The 23813-nt window shown below is 43.8% G+C and overlaps 1 protein-coding gene across 2 annotated transcripts; it reads left to right on the forward strand.

Moving 5' to 3' along the window:
- The first annotated feature begins 481 nt into the window (after window positions 1-481).
- On the forward strand, window positions 482-22063 carry ANKRD2 (ankyrin repeat domain 2). 2 transcript variants are annotated; one of them, XM_066598835.1, is made up of 9 exons: window positions 482-551; window positions 12341-12448; window positions 14956-15117; window positions 15517-15624; window positions 17654-17752; window positions 19528-19626; window positions 19789-19887; window positions 20732-20830; window positions 21770-22063. In XM_066598835.1, the coding sequence occupies exons 1-9, from the start codon at window positions 519-521 to the stop codon at window positions 21869-21871; spliced, it is 909 nt and encodes a 302-aa protein (XP_066454932.1). In that variant the 5' UTR covers window positions 482-518; the 3' UTR covers window positions 21872-22063. The 2 variants fall into 2 exon arrangements, with proteins under 2 accessions (XP_066454932.1, XP_066454931.1); XM_066598834.1 differs by lacking the exon at window positions 482-551 and adding an exon at window positions 9770-10025.
- The last annotated feature ends 1750 nt before the right edge of the window (window positions 22064-23813 follow it).

Genomic DNA, 23813 nt, shown 5'->3' on the forward strand with positions numbered 1-23813 from the left:
TTAGATGTCACATATAGTCTGCACCCTTCATGTGGAATGCAAGTAGTGACTAAACCAGATCCTCTTTATTTGACTCCTTTCTATAGCACATACATATTCTGCAGCATTGCACACAGATTGCCATCACTTACAATCTAAGGACTTCTTCAGACTACCATATTTGCACGCGTAATATATATGCTCGCAGAGAACAGAATCCGTTGACGTCAATGGGTTTATTCTCATGAACGTATTTTGCGCGTGTACTTTGTGTAATTGATTGGTCAGGATCCACAGATCGCGATCCCATGCCGATCAGCTGATCAGGCACTACACAGGAGTGTATCATGGTGTTGACAGCGGAAGCATGATTGGCCGGGGATCCATAGCAGTGGACCATAGCCGATTAACTATCCTGAGAATAGGTCACCAATAGCCTCTACATAGCTGATGCCACCAGAAGGCAGGACCAGAAGACAGCAATGGACATGATGTAGGCCGAAGCTAAGAAACTCGGAGGGAAGGCACCATGTGACCAGATGGCAAAGATGGCATCCTTTTACAAATCTGTTGTGAGTATACATTAGAAAAATGCTCCATTAGCCAGGGAAGCATTACCAGCCAAAGTTGTACACTATGTGATCCAGACAACCCCTTTAACTATATCACAAGTCCTCCCACAATGAACTGTTAATACCATAGGCTGCTGTCTACTCAGACTGATAGAGGGGTTCCCAATGTACTACATCAGGGCTGGCATGTACCCTCCGTCCTGGGGCATAAGCTGAAGGGGGCAGTCCGGTTCTTAGGTTCTTACCAATGGCTCGGATGTGGCGGACAGTCGGTTTGTCTTCATCTGGGTTCAAGAGTGGTGTATGGCTGGTGGATGCTGGAAAAACTCCCGTCCAGATTCACACGGGCGAGTACGATACCGGGCCGAGAAACTCGGCCGATATCGTACTTGCCAACATGCCTTTTACATCGCTTCAGTGACATTACGATCCTCAGGTTCGTGTTTCAGTCGCGTCAGAGGAACGCAAGTGTTTCCCATTGAGTTCAATGGGAAACATCACGTTGCACGGCATGCGAGTGCCATGTGATATCTTTTAAAGGGGTTGTCCCGCGCCGAAATCAAAAATAGTTTTTTTCAATAGACCCCTGCATTATGCACTGTTAAAAAGAATGCATTTGTTAGTTTTTAAAAAAAACCATTTCGCTTACCTGCATCAGCGTTCTGCAGCTTTGAAGATTTCTTCTTTTAAAGATGGCGCCGCTGGTCTTCTCCCACGGTGCACCGCGGGTCTTCTCCCATGGTGCACCGTGGATTTTCCTCTCCTGTCTTGCGTTCCACTGCTGATTAAAGCCACCTCATTGGCTGATCGGCACCACGTGACAGGCGGAGCTACAATGACCATGCGCAGACCAGCTCTCCGGCGCGAGCACGCCGGAGCGGCCCCATTCAACAGAGCAGAAGACCGGACAGTGCAAGCACGTCTAATGGAAGGAGAAGGCAGCTTTAGTCGGCGCCATGGAGACGGGGACGCCAGCACCGGAGGGGGTAAGTGTATAACTTCTGTATGGCTTATATTTAATGCACGATGTATATTACAAAGTGCATTAATATGGCCATACAGAAGTGTATAACCCCACTTGCTGCCGCGGGACAACCCCTTTAAGGTCCACTTGGAAGCAATGGGCTAGGTGTTCCAAGGGAACGGCAAAAGATAGAACGTGCTGCGGTTTTTATCCTCGCAGCATCGCTCATATGAATAAGTTTATTCCAAAGAATGGAGTTCATATTTGTGCGAGTTTTGTGTGTCTCGCAAAGTACAAAACTCGCACCCGTGTGTATGTAGCCTTACACTTAGAGAGCTGGGCTCTAGCTTTAGAGGACAAGGATTCACGTTGATTCCACATTGTGCAACCCACTAGATCAACTATATCTGGCAACAATAACAAGCAGCTGAGCAGGACAGCGAGATACTGGGAGTCCCAGGACTCTAATTGGCTTACCCCTAGTAAGTTTTTGTTGCAAATCTGATGTGGACAAAGGAGGATACTAAATAAATATAACCTTCCCTGACGGTCCTGGGACAAATTTTTGACCCAGGAGTACTGAGTCACTTGCAAGAAGACAGCCCTAACAAAGACCAAGATTTGGAAAGTGTGACTTTTACAGACTCTATAGTCAAATTGCCAAATACTCTGTTCACATCTATATCTTGTTTTCTATTCTGAATGTAAATCATGATGTTGTACCGGATCTGTTATATAACAGAGTTCATCAGTGCCCGGCGGCAACTACTTTTAATAGTGTGAAAGTATTGAATTAAATTTTATGCAGTAGTGTCACTGGATTTCAATTAGGTCAGGAGGGAGGGATATCGTCTCTCCTTAAGGAGAGCACCTAGAATAGTGATGGCGAACCTTTTAGAGACCGAGTGCCCAAACTGCAACCCAAAACCCACTTATTTACTGCAAAGTGCCGACACATCAGGAGGCGGGGCTTATCACGACCTACTATTTTACCCCCGTCGTGCTAAAAAGGACAGGGCCGCTTCAAAATAGACAGGGTACAGATTCTGACTGCTTTTTGGATGCGGAAATACTGCAGAATATCCTAGGCGGAAATTTCTGTGGAAAATTCTGCATCATTTCCTCATCCGAAAAGCAGTCTAAATCTGCACGCTGTCTATTTTGAAACGGCCCTGCCTATTTCTGCCACATGTAAACATACCCCAGCAGTAATGGTGTCACCCCCCAGCGGCCCCAGTTATAATAGTGACCGACCCAGCGATAATAGTGACCTCTCCAGTGGCCCCAGCGATAAGTGACCCACCCAGCGATAATAGTGATCCCCTCCCAGCAATAATAGTGACCCACCCCCCCACAGCAGCCCGAGATAATAGTGACCCTCCTAGCAGTAATAGTGACCCCCACACAACAGCCCCCAGTATCACAGTGACCCCTCCCCACAGCAGCCCCCAATATCACAGTGACCCCCCACAGCAGCCCCCTGTATCACAGTGACCCCCCACAGCAGCCTCCAGTATCACAGTGACACCCCACAGCGGCCCCCGGTATCACAGTGACACCCAGTAACAATAGTGACACCCCACAGCGGCCCCCAGTAATAATAGTGACACCCCATAGCAGCCCCCAGTAATAATAGTGAAACCCCACAGTGGCCCCCAGTAATAATAGTGACACCCCATAGCAGCCCCCAGTAATAATAGTGACATCCCACAGCGGCCCCCAGTAATAATAGTGACACCTCACAGTGGCCCCCAGTAATAATAGTGACACCCCAAGGCAACCCCTAGTAATAATAGTGACAGTCCATAGCAGCCCCCAGTAATAATAGTGACCCCTCAGCTGCCGCAGTGATAATAGTGACCCCCCACAGCGGACCCAGCGATAATAGTGACCCCCCTAGCAGTACTAGTGATCCCCACAGCGGTCAACCACAGCGGCCCCCAGTTTTACAGTGACACCCCACAGTGGCCCCCAGTATCACAGTGACCCCTCCCCACAGCAGCCCCCAATATCACAGTGACCGCTCACAGCAGCCCCCTGTATTACAGTGACCCCCCCCCCAGCGGCCCCCCGTATCACAGTGACACCCCACAGCGGCCTCCAGTATCACAGTGACACTCCACAGCGGCCTCCAATATCACAGTGACACCCCACAGCGGCCACCAGTATCACAGTGACACCCCACAGCAGCCACCAGTATCACAGTGACATCCCACAGCGGCCCCCAGAATTAATAGTAACACCCCACAGTGGCCACCAGTAATAATAGCGACACCCCACAGCAGCCCCCAGTAATAATAGTGACACCCCATAGCAGCCCTCAGTAATAATAGTGCCCCCCCCCCCTCAGCGGTAATAGCGACCCCACCCGGCGATAATAGTGACCCCTCCAGTGGCCCCAGGGATAAGTGACCCCCCCCAGCGGCCCCAGCGATATTAGTGACCACCCCTAGTGGCCCCAGCAATAATAGTGATTCTTTTAGCAGTAATAGTAACCCCCACACAGCGGCCCCCAGTTTTACAGTGACCGCCCACAATGGCCCTCAGTATAACAGTGACCGCTCCCCACAGCGGCCCCCAGAATCACAATGACACCCCACAGCGATCCCCAGTAATAATAGTGGCAACCTCCAGTATCACAAGGACACCCCAAAGCGGCCTCCAGTATCACAGTGACACCCCACAGCCCCCAGTAATAATAGTGACATCCAACAGCTGCCCCCAGTAATAATAGTGACACCCCACAGCAACCCCTAGTAATAATAGTGGCAGCCCCCAGTGATAATAGTGACCCCCCCCAGCGGCCCCAGCGATAATGGTGACCCCCCCAGCAGTAATAGTGACCTCCCTCAGCCCACAGCAGCCCCCAGTTTTACAGTGACCCCCCACAGTGGCCCCCAGTATCACAGTGACCCCTCCCCACAGCAGCCCCCAAAATCACAGTGACCGCTCACAGCAGCCCCCTGTATTACATAACCGCCTGCTTTTGTACTGTTTTCCTGTATTTTTTAACAATGAATCAGCAGTTCAAAACCATTTAATTCCAACACCTAGAAATAGTCGTGCCAGAAGTGCATTGCAAAGCGGTAGTAGTAAACGTGAGAAGTGAAGCCTATCTGTCTGCATGTACTCAGTGAGACCACAAGAAACCTTCAAGGACACTAAAAGAGCACTGACTACAGCTCACACGCAGTCCTGCATCCAGAATGCACCACCGCTAATTACAGCACGCTGTAAATACTAAAGATAATTATAATCACCCTCACTATGTTCTTAAATTGCACAAAGAGGTGTAAACTAATAAGACTATAGGCACATCTAAATATTCTGGGTGTGTGCATTAGCATGTCTATGGCAATAATGCACAAAACCGAATGAAAGCATTACGATTTTTGGAGGTTGAACATCTATTTACAGTACATAGGGGTAAATTTCTACACACCCTCTTAGCTCTCCTCTAAGCTTCTGTGCAGGGTCCATAGTGGCTACATTATCATTATGCTTCACCCGCATGGGTGTAACTACCAAATTACCATCAGTGTTGGTCTCAGGCTCTCTAAAAATATGTATACAGCACTGATAGGCAATCTGCCTGTATTCTTCTGCAGAAAGCAGCAAGATAGCAGCATACTCACAGCAGAACAGCTTGGTAAATAAATACGGCACCAGAAGCAAGCTTATAATATCAATATGGCACCAGAAGCAAGCTTTGTACAAAAATACAGCACCAGAACCAAGATTATAACATAAATATAGCCCCAGTTACAAATCTATAACATGAATACAGCCCCCAAACCAAGCTTAATGCATGGATACAGCCTCAGAATCAAGCTCATAACATTAATACTTTTCCTAAAAAAATAAAATAATAATACTTTTCCAGAACCAAACTCACAAATACAGCACCAGGACCAAGCTCATAGGGTGGCTTCACACGAGCGTGTGCGTACATTGGTGCGTACATAGGTGCGCACCTCTGTATACGCAAAAACATGCGTGTATGAAGGTCCATGCATTGCCTTCAATAGAGCTGCGTTGCTGCCAGCGGCTCCATTGAAGACAATGCTTTGCCGTCACCCCTGAAGTGATTTTCAGGGAAGAGCTTTACATATAAGCTCTTCCCTGAAAAACAAGGATTTTAGTGTAAAAAAACCAAACAAACAAAAAAACTGTCTGCCACTGCCATGTCCCCGTGTGGATGAAGAACACATCTGCCGCATGTGGCAGAGGTTTTCTTTATCCCCACGAGGAAATAGAATTCCATGTTGCACCTGCCACATCTGTGACAGATGCATTAAAAGAATTCTTCATCCCTGCGGGGAATAAAGAATTTCCTACCACAGCTGTCACAGATGACAGCTACAGTAGGGGATCCAGCTGCCGGAATCCTGTAATTGTTTTTCAGGGAAGGGCTTTAAATATAAGCCCATCCCTGAAAAACATGAAAAAATGGTAATAAAAAAATAAATAAAATACTCACCTTTCTTCAGCTGCCAGGGCTCTGCTGTGTCCAGCCAGCTCTTCTCCTGCACTGTTGTGAGGAGTATTCAGCAGTATTCAGCTGTATTTAGCAGACGCCTGCTGAATTGGCTGCCTCTGACTGGCTGAGCACTGTGACCAATCAGAGGCAGCACTCACCCATTTATGAATTCATGAATGCGGCAGATGTGTTCTTCATCCTCGCGGGGACATGGCAGCGGCGGACAGGTAAGTAATTTTTTTAATGATTTTTTTTTTTTACACTAAAATTATTGTTTTTCAGGGAAGGGCTTATATGTAAAGCCCTTCCCCGAAAAACAATTCAGGAGTGCCGGCAGACCATTGCCTTCAATGGATCCGCGGGCAGCAGACGCAGCTTCATTGAAGATAATGCGTGCATTCCCTATGGTGCACGCATGTCCTATCTTTACAGGCATGCACCTGTAAAACATGGACATGTGAACACACCATAGGGAATGCATTGGTTCTAATAAAAGCGTGTTTTTGTGTGCTCGTATGCACGCACAAAAACACGCTCGAATGAAGCCACCTATAATCTGAATATATCATCAAAACCAAATTCATAGCAAATACAGGACAAACCAACCTCAGTACATAGATACAATACCAGAACCAATCTCATAACATAAATACTGCACTAGAACCAATAGAACCAAGCTGAGCACATAAATACAACACCAGAACAAAACTTATCACATAAAAAAGAACCAAATTCAGTACATAGATCCAAACCTAGAACCAAGCTCATAACACAAATACAGTAGCATAACTAAGCAATTGTGTTGCAGAGGCGCCTCTGAACATCAGTGGGGAGGAGACAGAGCCAGGAGGAGGATGATTCATGTAGTTTCAGAGAGCACAGAGTAAAAAGAACATCTGGCCAGATGGACCTAAGGGAGGCGATCAACCCTAGCCTACATATGCCAGGTGCCCCCCTACAAGCGGATGTCCAGCACCCTGTGTGACTACACAGGTTGCATGTCACTAAAACCTGGCAATGGTTATGTCCATGCTGTACCATCATGCATCTCTGATCTCATATCCATCTACCAAACTACTCGTGTTCTTCGCTCAGCCAGTCACCTATAACTCTCATCCTCCTTTATTGCATCTTCTCACTCCCGTCAGCAGAACTTCTCCCATGCTGCACCGCTTCTGTGAAACTCACTACCGCATGGGTTTGCTCCTAACATTCACAACTTTTAGTGTGTCTTGAAAACTCACTTCTTCAAAGAGGGCGATGTCACATAACTACAGTCTATGGCCCATATGTAAGGAAGTGGATGTGTTTTTCCATCACAATGCTTTGGTGCTGTCCCCCCCCCCCCCAACCCCTCCCGAGATATGAGCAGCCCTGCCACTCTGGTGAGAAGGGCCAGAGAAGTGCAGTCAACTTGATGATGTGGCCGGTGACACGGCTTGTGCGTCACCCACCCATAGAATGATGCAGCCCACCAGTGGAGACTGTTGGCCCCTTGTGATGATGCATGATGTGGCTAGTGTGTCACCCGCTCTATTTTCAGTAGAGAAGGGGCCACATATAAAGGGGTGGGAGTGGTACTACTAGCAGTGTAGCACATACCACATGGAGTGGCTGCAGCCCATCTGCTGGGCATGTGGGTCTGGCTCCATGCATGTGGCAAGATACGGGGATCTGTTGAATGCCCTGCATCAGCAGGGAAAGACTGGCAAGCAGTCCCAGAGTCCCCAACTAGAGGCTAGGTGCGGGAGGTGAGGAGGTCTTAACCCCCCCCAGCTAGTGTGTTGAGAAGGGGGTCTGAATTGTATCCCCAGCCTAAGGGAGACTAAGGGGCAACTAATAATGCAGAGAGGGGAAGTCTCCCTGACCAGTGATGATGATGGCTGCAGACCTGTGTCGACGGATGACGGTGCCATTCTGCCAGGTGTGAGGACCGGGGTCCAAGAAGAAGAAAACGCAGCATCAAGGTTGGTGCCACCATGTCAACATGAGCAAATGCTTCAGCCCGTGTGTCAGTCCCTGTTGGCCACAGAACTGTGGGACGGATGATGCCCCGGCTTAGTGGGCACAGCTCTTGTAGAGGAAACCAGGACAACACCATCATCCCTGAATCAGGGAGGTCCTCTTGGGACTAGTAGACAGTAGACATTTAAGACTGCGTAAATATGTTAACCTTGTGGTTACGGGACCCTTGACCTGTCAACTGTTTGTCAAGCATCGTTTGAAGTAATGCGCCGCCATGAAGTGCTGACATAAATATGTACAGTAAAGTTGATGCACTGCAAATCTGAACTTTATCTCCACCTGTCATCATTTCCGCGCCATCCAATAACCTCAGCTAGTTACCCCTGTCACATCACTCTGCCCTTTATATCCATGCTGCCGCAAATACTGGCTGGTGACAGGTTCATGCAACTATATTTATAGTCTCTATGCTAACACAAGCGGCTAGCAGCATGTGCCTAATATATGTAAATAATTCCCAATCATTGGACATTGATTTGTAGGAATGCTGCCATCCAATAGGTGGCGCTGCATGGGGTATTGTTCCATACCCCTTATTTGCATATATTTCCCAGAGGAGAGTGCATAAGTCTCCTCACTCACCTTGTAGGTGCTCTCCTTAAGGAGTTATGATACTCCTCCCGACTCGCCTAATGTATGTGTCGCTACTAGTGATGAGCGAGCATACTCGCTAAGGGCAATTGTTCGAGCGAGCATTGCCCTTAGCGAGTACCTGCCCGCTCGAGAGAAAAGGTTTGGGTGCCGGCGGCGGGCAGGGAGCTGCGGGGGAGAGCAGGGAGGAACGGAGGGGAGATCTCTCTCTCCCTCTCCCCCCCCCCCCCCCCCCCACTCCCCCCTGCTGACTGCTGCAACTCACCGCTCCCCCGCACTGGCACCCGAACCTTTTCTCTCGAGCGGGCAGGTACTCACTAAGGGCAATGCTCGCTCGACCAATTGCCCTTAGCAAGTATGCTCGCTCGTCTCTAGTTGCTTCCCATTCCATTTAGAGTGTCAGCTCTTGTAGGCAGGACCTGTCTCCTGTAGAGTGTAAGCTCTTATGGGCAGAGACCTCTCTCTTCTAGAGTGTCAGCTCTTATGGGCAGGACCTGTCTTCTGTAGAGTGTAAGCTCTTATGGGCAGGAACCTCTCTCTTCTTGAGTGTAAGCTCCTATGAACAGAGTCTTCTCCTATGGAGTGTAAGCTCTTATGGGCAGGTCCTCTCTCCTATAGAGTGTAAGCTTCTATGGGCAGGACCTCTCTCCTGTAGAGTGAAAGCTCTTATGGGCAGGGACATCTCTTCTGTAGAGTGTAAGCTCTTATGAGCAGGAACCTCTCTCTGCTTGAGTGTAAGCTCCTATGAACAGAGTCTTCTCCTATGGAGTGTAAGCTCTTATGGGCAGGTCCTCTCTCCTGTAGAGTGTAAGCTTCTATGGGCCGGACCTCTTTATGGTAGAGTGTAGGCTCTTATGAGCAGGGATTTCTCTACTGTAGAGTGTCAGCTCTTGTGGGCAGGGACCTCTCTCCTGTAGAGTGTAAGCTTTTATGGGCAGGGATCTGTCTCTTTTATTGCCCCACTCTTCAAGAACAATATGTGAGGAGTCCGCTGTTGTGACATGAGACACTTTATGAGGGGGTGTCAATGTTACATAAGGTCAGGGCAAGAGACATGACATAATGTGGTAGGATGAGCTCATGCTGAAGTCTCCCAGTTCATGTGCAAGGAGGCTACACCTGTTGGTTTTGGAATGGTGGGTCCTGAATCTTCTGAAAGAGAGATGGGTGGAGCCGTTCCTGGACGTTCTCTATAAAGTCCTCCGATTACTGGAGCCGGGATGGACATCTCCTCTCTCCCATCATCCTCCCTGTACAAACCTTCCTTCTAACCAATTATATATTTATATACCAAGTGCTCAGCGCAGGATAATTTCTGTTTGGTAACAGTTTTGGGATATAAGAAATGGAGAACAGCGTGAAATGGGCCACGGAGATTATTGACCAACAAGTGGAACTGGAGCAAGAAAATGAGGTGAGCGACAACTGTGCAGCCGAGTAAACAGGAAGATTTTGTGCCTTTTCTTTCTATATTATGAAGTCCAAACTCTCTCTATATAGTGCTTATTACTGTATAGTAGATATTGGATTAGAATTTTAGCATTTTGCTTTCTCAGACTTGTGGAATTGTGTTTTTTTTTTTTACTGAACACAAGAAGCTAATTTCACTTTTTCAATATTACCTTGTGTTTTGTTTTGACTTTTATGGTTTAGGGCCAATTACCTTCTGCATTTTAGGGCTTTTTGTCCCTCTTCCATTTTTGTGGCAGATAAACAAAGTTAAAACTGAAATAAATGATTCTGTTTTTTTCCCCATTGATTTTAATGAGTTTAAACTGAGTGCTTTCAGTTTATTTCTATTTGGTTTGGTTCCATTATGTTTCATTTTTTACTAGAACAAATACTGCAGCAGATAATTATGATAGATAGATAGATAGATATGAGATAGATAGATAGATAGATAGATAGATAGATAGAAGATAGATAGATAGCTATGAGATAGATAGATTGATAGATAGATAGATAGATAGATAGAAGATAGATAGATAGATAGATAGATAGATAGATATGAGATAGATAGATTGATAGATAGATAGATAGATAGAAGATAGATAGATAGATAGATATGAGATAGATAGAAGATAGATAGAAGATAGATAGATAGATATGAGATAGATAGATAGATAGATAGATAGAAGATAGATAGATAGATAGATAGATAGATATGAGATAGATAGATTGATAGATAGATAGATAGATAGAAGATAGATAGATAGATAGATATGAGATAGATAGAAGATAGATAGAAGATAGATAGATAGATATGAGATAGATAGATAGGTAGGAGATAGATAGATAGGTAGGAGATAGATAAATAGATAGATGTAAGATAGATAGATAGATATCAGATAGATATGAGATAGATAGATAAATAGATAGATAAATAAATAGATATCAGATAAATAGATGGATATGAGAGAGATAGATAGGTATTAGTTAGATAGATAACCAGATAGATGGATAGATAGATATGAGATTGATAGCTAGCAGATAGAGAGATAGATATCAGATAGATATATATCAAATAGAGAGATAGATAGATATCAGATATGAGATAGATAGAGAGTTAGATATGAGATAGATAGATAGCTATGAGAGAGCAATAGATAGGTATTAGATAGATAGATAACTAGATAGAGAGATAGATAGATATGATATATATAGATAGATAGATATGATATAGATAGATAGATATGGGATGGATAGATATGATATAGATAGATAGATATGGGATGGATAGATAGATATTATATGGACAGGTAGATATGAAATAGATATGACAGATGAGACAATAAATTTATTAGAGATACAGGGGCATATTTTCTTAGATTAGTGTTCCATACGCTGGACTAAGTGAAGTTTGCAGCAGTGTAACTAAGTGTGACAAACGTCTAATGAGGCGCAATCATCTTAATTAGAGATGAGCGAGTATACTCGCTAAGGCACATTACTCGAGCGAGTAGTGCCTTAGCCGAGTATCTCCCCGCTCGTCTCTAAAGATTCAGGGGCCGGCGGGGGGCGGGGATCTCTCTCTCCCTCTCTCTCCCCCGCTCCCCGCCGCAACTCACCTGTCACCGCGCTCGAGTAATGTGCCTTAGCGAGTATACTCGCTCATCTCTAATCTTAATACATTTGCTGTGTCTGGCAGCACCTCCGTACACCATGCTGAGACCTAATCCTACTACCTGCTGGCATGGGTTTCAGGTATAAACTGCAACAGTTTCTGGCATAACATGCAATACGTTTGACAGGCTGCAACGCTCCCTAGCGCTAGACTACACCCACTTTAAAAATAGGTGGGTCCGGCGTAAAACGTTAAAAAGTCACAATTATGGTGCATGTGCCACAATTGCGACTCTTTGATGCCAGAAATTTGGTGTACAAAATAAGATACAACCCCCAACTGTGTGTTCATTAACAGTACCGTAAGTAGTACTGTATAATATAATTGGTATCATTCAAGTGATCTAATATCAAATATCAGGGTAATTACCGGTCACATGTAAGGCTTGTAAACGATTCAAACAATGTTATGCTGCAGCACGGCTTGTATATAACCTTGAGATACAGCATTGTGTTATATACAAAGTAATGGACTGGCAGTATATATCTACAGTATATTATATACCAGTAATATCTCTTTATCCTCTGCTATCTTTATACTCATCTACAGCTTTTTAATACAGTATAGTAATAAGAACTGAGAACACAAAACTGCATTTATTTTAGATCTTAAAACCTCGATTTCGGAAGATGGCTGTGATTGACATAGATCGGAGTGAACTCAATGAAGAGAACATCCAACCTCCAGTCAACCAGAATCTTGCAAATTTACAGGTATCTATCTATCTATCTATCTATCTATCTATCTATCTCATATCTATCTATCTATCTATCTATCTATCTATCTCATATCCATCTATCTATCTCATATCTATCTATCTATCTATCTATCTATCTCATATCTATCTGTCTATCTATCTCATATCTATCTATCTATCTATCTCATATCTATCTATCTATCTATCTACCTCATATCTATCTATCTATCTATCTCATATCTATCTATCTATCTATCTCATATCTATCTATCTATCTATCTATCTATCTATCTATCTATCTCATATCTATCTATCTATCTACCTCATATCTATCTATCTATCTATCTATCTATCTATCTATCTATCTCATATCTATCTATCTATCTCATATCTATCTATTTATCTATCGCTCATATCTATCTATTCCATCTCATATCTATCTATCTATCTATCTCATATTTTTCTATATTTCTATCTATCTCATATCTATTTATCTCTCTCTCTATCTCTCTATCTCTCTATCTATCTATCTCATATCTATCTATCTATCTCATCTCTCTCTCTCTCTCTCTCTCTCTCTCTCTCTCTATCCCATATCTATTTATCTCTCTATCTATCTATCTCATATCTATCTATCTCATATCTATCTATCTATCTATCTATCTCATATCTATCTATCTCATATCTATCTATCTATCTTATATCTATCTGTTTATCTATCTATCGCTCATATCTATCTATTCCATCTCATATCTATCTATCTCATATTTTTCTATAATTCTATCTATCTCATATCTATTTATCTCTCTATCTATCTATCTATCTCATATCTATTTATCTCTCTATCTATCTATCTATCTCATATCTATCTATCTATTTATCTCTCATATCTATCTATCTTATATCTATCTATCTCATATCTATTTATCTCTCTCTCTCTCTATCTATCTCATATCTATCTATCTATCTATCTCTCTATCTCTCTCTCTCATATCTATCCAGTAATACAGTTTGTTACTGTATTACTTACTTGGCCATCAAGCAACAATAAGATGTTATTCTCCTATTAACTGTGGCTGCTGCCCCTGACCCCATAATTGCCAACGTTTTACTATTACGTTTGATGTGATAAATGCCTCTCAGCAGTCTTTCAGTTCCACGTTGTGATAGAAGGCGGCTAAATACATCAGCTACAAAGCCAAAGCAGCATTAAATCATAAGAGAGCATACCGGCTGGACGCAGCCACATGTAGGAGTTGAGCAGGCGGAATTTGCAGGTGATTTGATAACTTTATGAAGACAACTTTTTGACTCACTTGAAGAGTTTGGGGTCAAAAAGTGAGACTGTCCTTCTAAAAGGCAGATACGTGTGAGGAATCGCAATAAACATCAACGTCGCAAATAAGTTAGGAGCTGTAAGACTACGCTATGTGTCCCATTCACACGGACATATTTTGGAGTCTTGTGCTGTCCGTGTATTCTACGAAGAACATATGGCACCATAATAACCCACAAAGCTATTCAGTCACCGATTTTTACATGGGTCTATGGTCTGTTTAAAAAAATTTGCATGACCTATTTTTATTCGTTTTATCCATGGGGTCCATGAAGATCGAACAGCACATGGATGTGTCTGCGTGACTGTAATGTTTTTTGCACCCAGTTTTTACAGGCGCAAGTAGCATGCAGCCATCTGAATATGACTTAGTATCTAACTTCAATTTTTCTTTTCTCACTAGTGTACTGACCTTGGTTCAATAGATCAAAGTTGGGTGAATTTGCCCATTTTGGTGGGATTGGGCAAAAATCTGATGTGTATGGAGACCTCCCAACATTGGGGGGGGGGGGGGGGGGAGCATCACATATGTTAGATTTCAACATGCCCAGTGCTATGTTTCTGCGTAAGATACCCTAGGGACCAGAAGAGTCGAGCTAAGGCTGAAGATGGTAGAAGTAGTTGTTGAATTGAATGACCTACAGCTATCTCCAATGTATAGATATGAGATAATTCAGTAATAGTAGAGTGCTAATAGATGTGAAATAGTTAATTGTCTGACAGTTATTAGTCCTAACCTCCCAACCTTCAAACAAGTCTCAAAAGGGGCAGTGCTTATGCAAATGTGCTCAAAAGTGGGCGTTTGTGGGCAGTTTATGGGTGCTGCTGTGTTGGTCAAGGTGTGGTCGACAATGTCCTGCGAAAAGGAATTCAAATGTGTACAGGTTTTCTAACTTTACTACCTACCTCCAGGGAGTCATAAGAATCAGACAGGAAAAGGTCCTTCTCTTAGATATCGATTAACCCTAAGGCTAACCCTTAAGTGGGGCTCTACCAAGTCCCATTAGACATTAGCTTGTCTACAGATCCTATCAAAGTCTATTGACAAAAACTGAATGTTTTAGACCATTTTGAGGCGTTTAACATCTTTACTTCTCCTTTGTTATTCATTCATGGTGTACCCTTGTTAAGTCTCAGGCCTGTGGGTAATAATAAATTAACCACCCAATGACCATTGACTCTCACAGGGTGAAGAACGGGAACGGAAGACCTCCGTAGATTTACGAAAGGAAATAGTAGACATTGGCGGAATCGAAAACTTTATTGAAATCCGCAAGAGGAGACAAGAGCGCAAGAAGAAGAAGTCACAAGTAGTGGCACCAGAACCGAAGCCAGAAATAAAGCCGATTGTAAGTGTTTGGTCTAATTAGCATACTTAGTGGGTGATTAGCATACTAATATAGACTGAGGCCTCCACCACTGGTGGAGGCAAAAACTTTGGAAACCCTACTATGTAGAGTAAAATACTGTATATAGAGGTGGAGTCTTATGTTATGTCTTAAAGTCATATGGTCAACCTTGAAATTCTTCAAGAAAAAACGCTCTTAATGAGGATGTCTATATGGAAACAGCATGTTCACAAAATGTAGAGGTGTCTTTGTATATAGATATATCATTTATCGGGTGGCTTACGTTTATATCCTATGGCAGTCCTCCCACCATCCAAAATATTTGGCCAAGGAGGACTATTTTGTGCTATGGGAATGATAATATACCCTTATTCAATCAGATCCATTTTTACCCTAAAGACAGAACCCATCAGTCCAGAGACATTCCTGAAGGCTGCCGCGGAAGGAAAAATGAATATAATTGAGAAGTTCTTAGAAGATGGTGGTTCTCCAGACACTTGTGATGAGGTAAGTCTAAAATAGGTCTCCTTGGCTCGCTTGCACTGTCTGAGACATTTGGGTATCAAAACTATCTCATCAAGATATTTCTTGGCCCCACTTTCGCATTCCATTCCTTACCTAGAGCCAGAGGCTTGCCTCCGAGATGAAGTTCTACGTTCAATAATCATAACAATCATTCTCATTGGCCTAATTTACCGACAACAGGATTGGAACCCACAAGCGCTGCACATATTACCAGACGAGCCGTAAAACGATCCGCTCATGTGACATCTCAGCAATTATTTATTTATTAGCTTAAATATAGAAGCACTGGAGTCCTTGGGATGCATGGCGGCTGGAACTAATATGAATTACATGTGGAAGTCCCCGAAGCGAGGTGTAGGGGTGAGATCAAGGACATGGGACTCTTTAAGGGGCTTCACTTGCAAGAATGTCCATACAGTCTTCTTAATTGAGATATAGGAGCAGAGATAATACAGAAAGGTTCTTCACTATTGAGGATACCAAAGAGGTGGCCAAAGTAAATTTTCCAACAGCGTCAATTTTAGGTCAGATGTTACCGTGCGGAATTTTTTTTAGCACTTCCTTATGATAAGAGAAAAAAACTATATATGATAGGCCCCTTGCACACAACCGGATTTGAATTGCGGATTCTGCGATCGTCCCCCCCGTGGATGATCCACGGCATTCCCTACCAATTCAAACCAATCGAGCATCCGCATGTCCGCTCACATGAGCAGACAGCGAATACGAACTTCTGTCCGCAGAAAAAAAATTGCAGCATGTTCCTTTTTTGCTTGGATTTCACGCGGACAGCTTCCATTGAAGTCAATGGAAGCTATCCGATTAAAAAAAAATAAAAATCTGTACCGCGCATGTCCAACGGCGAGCCATGTGGACCAGTACAGATAAAGAAGCATAATGACAGGTACGTGTGGACCTCGGCGTGGCACAGGGTCGGATTCCGCCACAGGCTCCCGCATGTGGAATCCAACCCATTTGTGTGCAGGGGCCATCCACAGCCTGCCTGTATGTTGCTTGTGCAGAAAGCAGCAAATAGCAGCCAGCAAAAAAGCTGAATGAATAAAACACTGTACCAAAACTGAGCTAAGTATATAGATACAGCACCAAAACCAAGCTTATAACAAATACAGCACCAGAAGCAAGCTGAGTACATAAATACAGCACCAGAACCGAACTTATAATATAAATACAGCAGCAGCACTTCCCCATCATAAGTAAAAAAATTATATATATTACACTGTTAGGCAGCCTGCATATATGTTGCTTGTGCAGAAAGCAGCAAGATAGCAGCATAGCCACACCAGAACAGCTCAGTGAATAAATACTGTACCAGAACTAAGCTGAGTATATAAATACAGCAGCAGAACCAAGCACATAATATAAATACAGAAGCAGAACTAAACTCATAACATAAATACCGCACGAGCCAACCTCATAACATAAATTCAGCAGTAGAACTAAGCTTATAACATAAATACAGCACCACCACCAAGCTGAGAACATAGATACAGCACCAAACTTATAACCTAAACACAGCATGAACCAAACTTAGAACATTGAAACAATACCATAACCAAGCTTATAACATAAGTACAGTAGCAGAACTAAGCGATTGCGTTGAGTTGGCACCAATTGGCTGACAGTGATGCCTCGAACATCCGAGCGTTGAAGGACTAGCATTCATGTAGCTTCAGAAGATGCTACCACATGGAGGAAGAAGATCATCTGGCCAGGAAGACCTAAGTGGGACAATCGCTCGCTAGCCTATATCCACCTGGTGCCTTTCTTACAAGCTGGTGGCTGGCACTGTGTGACTGCATGGCTCGCATGTAGCTAAGGCTGGCCACATCTTCCAGTCTATACCTGCAGAGAACGTTCCCATCGATAATATTTGGCCCTATGGAAGTTTTTTACATCATATATAGTAAATGAGCATCTTAATGAACTATCTCGGCCCTTCTATAGGTTCCACTTTGGGTCATGTATCTAATTAGAGTTTTTATTTTTGCAGTTCAAGAGGACGGCCCTCCATAGAGCTTCCCTGGAGGGACACATAGAAATCATCAAGAAACTCATAGACAGTGGCTCTTCTGTCAACTTTAGAGATCGGGTAAGACAATAGGTTGTATTAATACACAATTGCAGAACTGTTGACCACTACTTGATGCTAATGAATGCCGCCACAACTCCTCACCGCTAGACAGGAGGGCCTGGTATCTGCCAATTCTATCATGCCTTGGGGAGACGTGACCCTTAGGCTAGTTCACCTCTTTATTTGCTAACAGGGCTATCTATATAGAAACGAGTCCCCATGTTCATGAAAGGCAGGGTGATGGTGGTGCTATGGTGCAGTGGTGACAGACGTAGGCGGCAGATCTAAAAAACCTGAACTTTACTGACCAAAGGCAGTTAGCTTTGTCACTCCATAGGAAAGTCACTATTACTTGAAAGTTCCTTGAAATGTTACACCACATACGGGTATCTAACAGTAGATCACAACATTCGACTCTTGGCAGCAGCAAGTCACCTTCGCGGCATATACTGGCCATTGGCCGATACATTCTCAGCTAGATACCCATAGTCTGATCCATTCTGCTTCTTAGGGGCTGAGTCCTTACACTAGTCGCGCTTGATGCCATTGACACCTTAAATTACCGCTACGGCACTCCTTGAGTTATACGGATCAGGTGCTCCATAATATCCCACATGTATATCCACAGACTCATTACTTATTAATGCCTAAGGTCTATATGGAACACATTTCTAAATAGTCGCTAACAACTCATAACTCCTCAAACTACTGCAGGCTTTTGATCCTTTTAACCACAGTCTTTACTGGTGTGCACACTGATTCATGGGGGCCCCACTTACCACTCAATGGCAGGAGATTCAACTCAACCACACTTGGTCCTCCGTATAATTTAGTTTTTCATATCACTTGGTCCTTCATATCCCAGCAACTTGCTTCACTCCGCCCATTCACTCACCGTATATGGGAAGGAGACAACCAACATGATTAACCTCTTCACCACACTATATCACCAAGGATAGTGACATTAACCACTTAACCCTATCAGATCACCAGGGAAACTCAAATTAACCCCTTACTAGTCTAGACCACCAAGGATGCTGACAATAATTCTTTACTCTCCTGGACCAGCAAAAATGTATGATGTGTGTAATTCTGCATATACACACTAAAACATAGGCCTGGATGGCCAACTTCCAAAACCCTAATAAAATCTAATCTATAGCCACCCTAACTTGTTTTGTCTTGTGGCGTCCTCGGGGGGAGCGAAAAAACAGGACTATAGTGACAATATGAATACAACACCAGAACCAAGCTCATAACATAACTACAGCCCCAGAACCAAGCTCATAACATAAAACAGTTGCTGAACTAAGTGTTTGCGTTTTGGGGGTGCCTATGGGCTGACGGAGGTGCTTCATCAAAGGACAGGAGATAAAGCCAGGTGGAAGAGGATTCATGTAGCTCCACAAGATGCTGTCACACGGAAGATCATCTGGACAAGCAGATCTAAGGGGGATGATTGCTCCAGCCTTCATCCGCCTGGTGCTCCCCTTACAAATGGTGGCCAGTGACCTGTGCAAGTACATGGGTTGGACGTAGCTAAGGCCGGCCATGGTTTGTATTTACGCCTGCTTTACCCTAGAAAACCCCAGGAATGTTAGATAATAAAATATCTCTGCGTGAAGCGAGGCCTCCAAGATGATGCCCCCATTGTATGGGCAATATTCTTTAATGGGTAAGATAGCACCCTAGGTATAATCTATTGTATTACTGGTCTTTGTATTCTAATTTCTATAAGTCATTGTATTACTCAAGGATGAAATTAAGATCTTTTTTTCATCTTTTCTATGTAGCTGGATTGCACGGCCATTCACTGGGCCTGTCGTGGAGGGAAGCTGGATGTTGTAAGGCTTCTTCAAGACAACGGGGCTGAAATCAATGTGAAAGACAAGGTCATTTTTATCAATATAAATGCTAAAACATTCTGCCTATTCATTTGCAAGTGTCTCGGAACTTCTCGGAGGCACAAAGTGTCTTCTCTACGTCTTATTAGCGATGCATAATTTGTATATCCATGTATCATCATTTGTACATTTCCTGCACATTTTTTACAGGTCCGCAGTACCCCCCTGCATGTTGCTACACGTACAGGCCATGCACACATAGTGGAACATCTCATTGCTACCGGGGTGGATATAAACTCCAAAGACAGGGTAAGCTTTTTTCCCCATTCTTTTTGACTGTCAGGAAGATTGTGGACTATGATAAAATATGGCAAGACTTCTCAAACTACTTACTTGATGTCTCGATTAAACATGTCAATTAGATAGGTCATAAATTTTACATCAGTCACGGTCCAGCAGCTGTCAAGGACAAGGAGGTCCCTGTTCTTGGTAGCAAAGAAACTTGCAACTAGCACTAATCTTAATAATAATAATTGTTTGAACTTTATTAGATGTCATTTTAAAGTCATCTGATTGTTCGGGATCCTTGGGATCTAATGACAATGGGAAGTTTAAGTGGAGAGCCATTAGACATCCTCAAGGTAGATGATGTCAGAGATATTGCGCAGCCACATACCCTAAAGGTCTAATACCAACTTAGGTGTATGTGTACCTTTACAGAGGGTGATCATAGAATCATAGAATGGTAGAGTTGGAAGGGACCTCCAGGGTCATCGGGTCCAACCCCCCGCTCAGTGCAGGATTTACTAAATCATCCCAGACAGATATTTGTCCAGCCTTTGTTTGAACACTTCCATTGAAGGAGAACTCACCACCTCCCGTGGTAACCTGTTCCACTCATGATATTGGTCTGGTCCTTGAACTTCCACCACTTCACATCTCAATTAAAGTTTTCAACATTCAGAACGAAGTGTTGGAGTTGGAGATCTCCACTGATCAGAGCCAAAAAGAGTCCAACAGTCACTGTTTTTGGAGAAGCCACATGGGTCTAAGTTCATGGATCCAGACCAGTTTCTACTGACATTTTTGTGATAAAGTTTCAAAACATTTAAGTATTTAGAGGTTTATTAACTCTATATTCTATTGGGTACAGGAAGGTGACACCGCATTACATGATGCTGTCAGGCTTAACCGCTATAAAGTCATCAAAATGCTGATAATACATGGTGCCAACATGATGACAAAGAATGGAGTAAGTATAACCCAACTACATCTACAGTCCTGTGTGAATAACGTCTTGTATGACCAGTTTTATGAAGCCAATGCTAGATGGTGAGATGCAGAATAGTTGGCTATTCCAGGCTTTTTACATTAATAACTTTTTCGGCACCTATTTAGTAAGGATGGGGGGGGGGGGGGTAATTTCTTGGGCAACACTCAACAAACAATCTTTTTCAGGGCATATTTTGGTTTGATATAGGTACAATCCCCCATAATGCTTCCCAGACCCATCAATGTGTTCTAGTGCCCTCACTGAATGCTCTTTCAGACTCCAAGACTTTGCTGTAAACAAACTCCCAAACTTCTAAAACTAAAGCTGGCTTCTAAGGGTGCTTTCATATGGAGTGTATTCACTGCCGACTTTTCACAAATTCTGCAGCAAATCGGTAATGGCTAAATCCATACCATGCGCTGTCATCATTCCAGCCGGGAAAGAGTTACAGTGCATATCATTGGGCAACCACCACCTTCATATCATTGGGCAACCACCACCTTCATATCATTGGGCAACCACCTGTGTATTCATTTGGTTGCCAAAAATCTGGTTACAGACTTCCTTTAATGTTGATTTTCTACTGTGGAAAGTCAGCAGCAAATATGTATGCCCTGTATGAAGACACCCTTAAAAGGGCTAAATTCGCATATGGATCTGCGGCCATATCTGTGCATACATTTGCAGTCAAGTTGCGGATTTCCGCTGCGGCAGAATCCACGCAGAAACATCTGCATTGGATTCCATCATCTGAACAAACCCTAAGGTTCAACTGATCACAAGGTTCAACTGATCACCATCTAGTCCTAACCCAACTGTTGGCTGCCAATGATTATCAACCATGTATAGATATGACAGGGTTATGATTTGCATAATGCTTCTTAAAGTAACCCCCATTCTCCTTTGTATGTGGCCCAGGATGGTAAAACCCCTACAGACCTGGTGCAGCAATGGCAGTCGGACACCCGGGAAGCACTGGTGAAACGAACAAACCTCGGCGGCTCGGAGAAGCAATTGTAAAGTCCAGACACATGATTGGCTTTCTTATTTATTGCTGACATAGATTCTTGGATGTGATTATAGCAAATGCTTCGGAATATTATTTTTGTAAATGCAAATTATTGATACAGTGTACAGCGATGGATGTACAGTCATTTCATTGTTATATAGTGTAAACTGTTGTAAAAAGCATTACTATGTAGTCAAATAAAGTTTCATGGTATAAGAAGAGAACAACAAGACTGGAGATAAACTTGTCTTGGCTGGCAACGAGTATCCAATTCGTATACAGCACCTCCACAGGATAAATGAAGCATGACATGATGGCCATAGACATGAATCTATGCTGAGTCCTCCAGAGAGAGATGTACTCTTTGTAGTCACTCTTCACTAATTGAATGAAGACTCAAATGAGGCCCCTTTAAAGGGGTGTTCCTATCTTGGCTTATCATAGCCGAGATGGGAAACTTCTGCTATGGTTACTACCTACTTGGCTGAAGCCTACGGAAGGAGCCAAGTGCTTTGGCCGAGTGATATTTCTGTGGCTCTCATTGGAGTATATAGGAGCTACGGAAACAACATAACATAGTGTGCTATGCGGTTTCCATAACTCCCAGTGTTGCAGAAACGGTGCAGCATGCTGTGCTATGCTGTTTCCATAGCTCCCATTCACTTCAATGAGAACTATGGAAACCGTGCTCGGGTCTTTCTGACAGGTGGTTAAGACAGAGTGGCGGGTTTGAAAAGCCGTGATGGGAATACCCCTTTAGTTAAAGAGTTTTTCCACTTTGAAAAAGTCCTTTTAAGTTAAAAGGGTACAATAAGAACAAACTCACGAAAGACTGTCCTACTGATAGCCCCTCCAGCATTCAGCTTCAATCCTTGAGAGAATCAGCCAGCAAGTATCCAATAGCCCTGCAGCACCTCCACAGGTCTGTCTGGGTAATACATGTGCTGGGTCCTCCAAAGAAAGATACACTCTTTGTATCCACTGTCTGCACTGGGTAATAGATGGGGTTATACATCTCTTCTATTAAACAGGTTGTCCAAACATTTTACCTTTTCTCCTTTACACAAGAGAGGGGGAAAGTATCTAATTAGTGGAGGTCCAACTACTGCAACCCCTATTGAAGATCACAAGAATGTGGGTGTCATGTCATGGAGAAGCAGATGAGCATGCACACTGATACTCAATTCATCTTTATGGGACTGCCAGAGATAGCAGAACTCTGTACTTGGCTTCTCTTCCGTAGTTCTATAGAGAAGATGTAGTTTGACCAGCGCTCCATTCATACAGGGGATCACAGGATCTCTGTGGCCGTCCCAGCAGTTGGTCTCCACTGATCATACACTTATCCCCCTGTGGATAGGAGCTAACTTTTACATTTTAGGACAACCCTTTAACCAAGAGTTACCCATTCCATTAGGGTATTTGATTATGAGTTCTCTAAGTAGGACAATCCCTTTCTTCCCAATCACAAGGCAGCAGTATTAAAGGGGTTGTCCCGCGCCGAAACGTTTTTTTTTTTTTTTCAATAGCCCCCCCGTTTGGCGCGAGACAAACCCGATGCAGGGGTTTAAAAAAGAAAAACGGATAGTACTTACCCGAATCCCCACGCTCCGGTGACTTCTTACTTACCTTGCGAAGATGGCCGCCGGGATCTTCACCCTCGGTGGACCGCAGGTCTTCTGTGCGGTCCATTGCCGATTCCAGCCTCCTGATTGGCTGGAATCGGCACACGTGACGGGGCGGAGCTACGAGGAGCAGCTCTCTGGCACGAGCGGCCCCATTCAGAAGGGAGAAGACCGGACTGCGCAAGCGCGTCTAATCGGGCGATTAGACGCTGAAAATTAGACGGCACCATGGAGACGAGGACGCAAGCAACGGAACAGGTAAGTGAATAACTTCTGTATGGCTCATAATTAATGCACAATGTACATTACAAAGTGCATTAATATGGCC

This window comes from Eleutherodactylus coqui, chromosome 4 (genome assembly GCF_035609145.1).
Source record: "Eleutherodactylus coqui strain aEleCoq1 chromosome 4, aEleCoq1.hap1, whole genome shotgun sequence".
Classification (NCBI taxonomy): domain Eukaryota; kingdom Metazoa; phylum Chordata; class Amphibia; order Anura; family Eleutherodactylidae; genus Eleutherodactylus; species Eleutherodactylus coqui.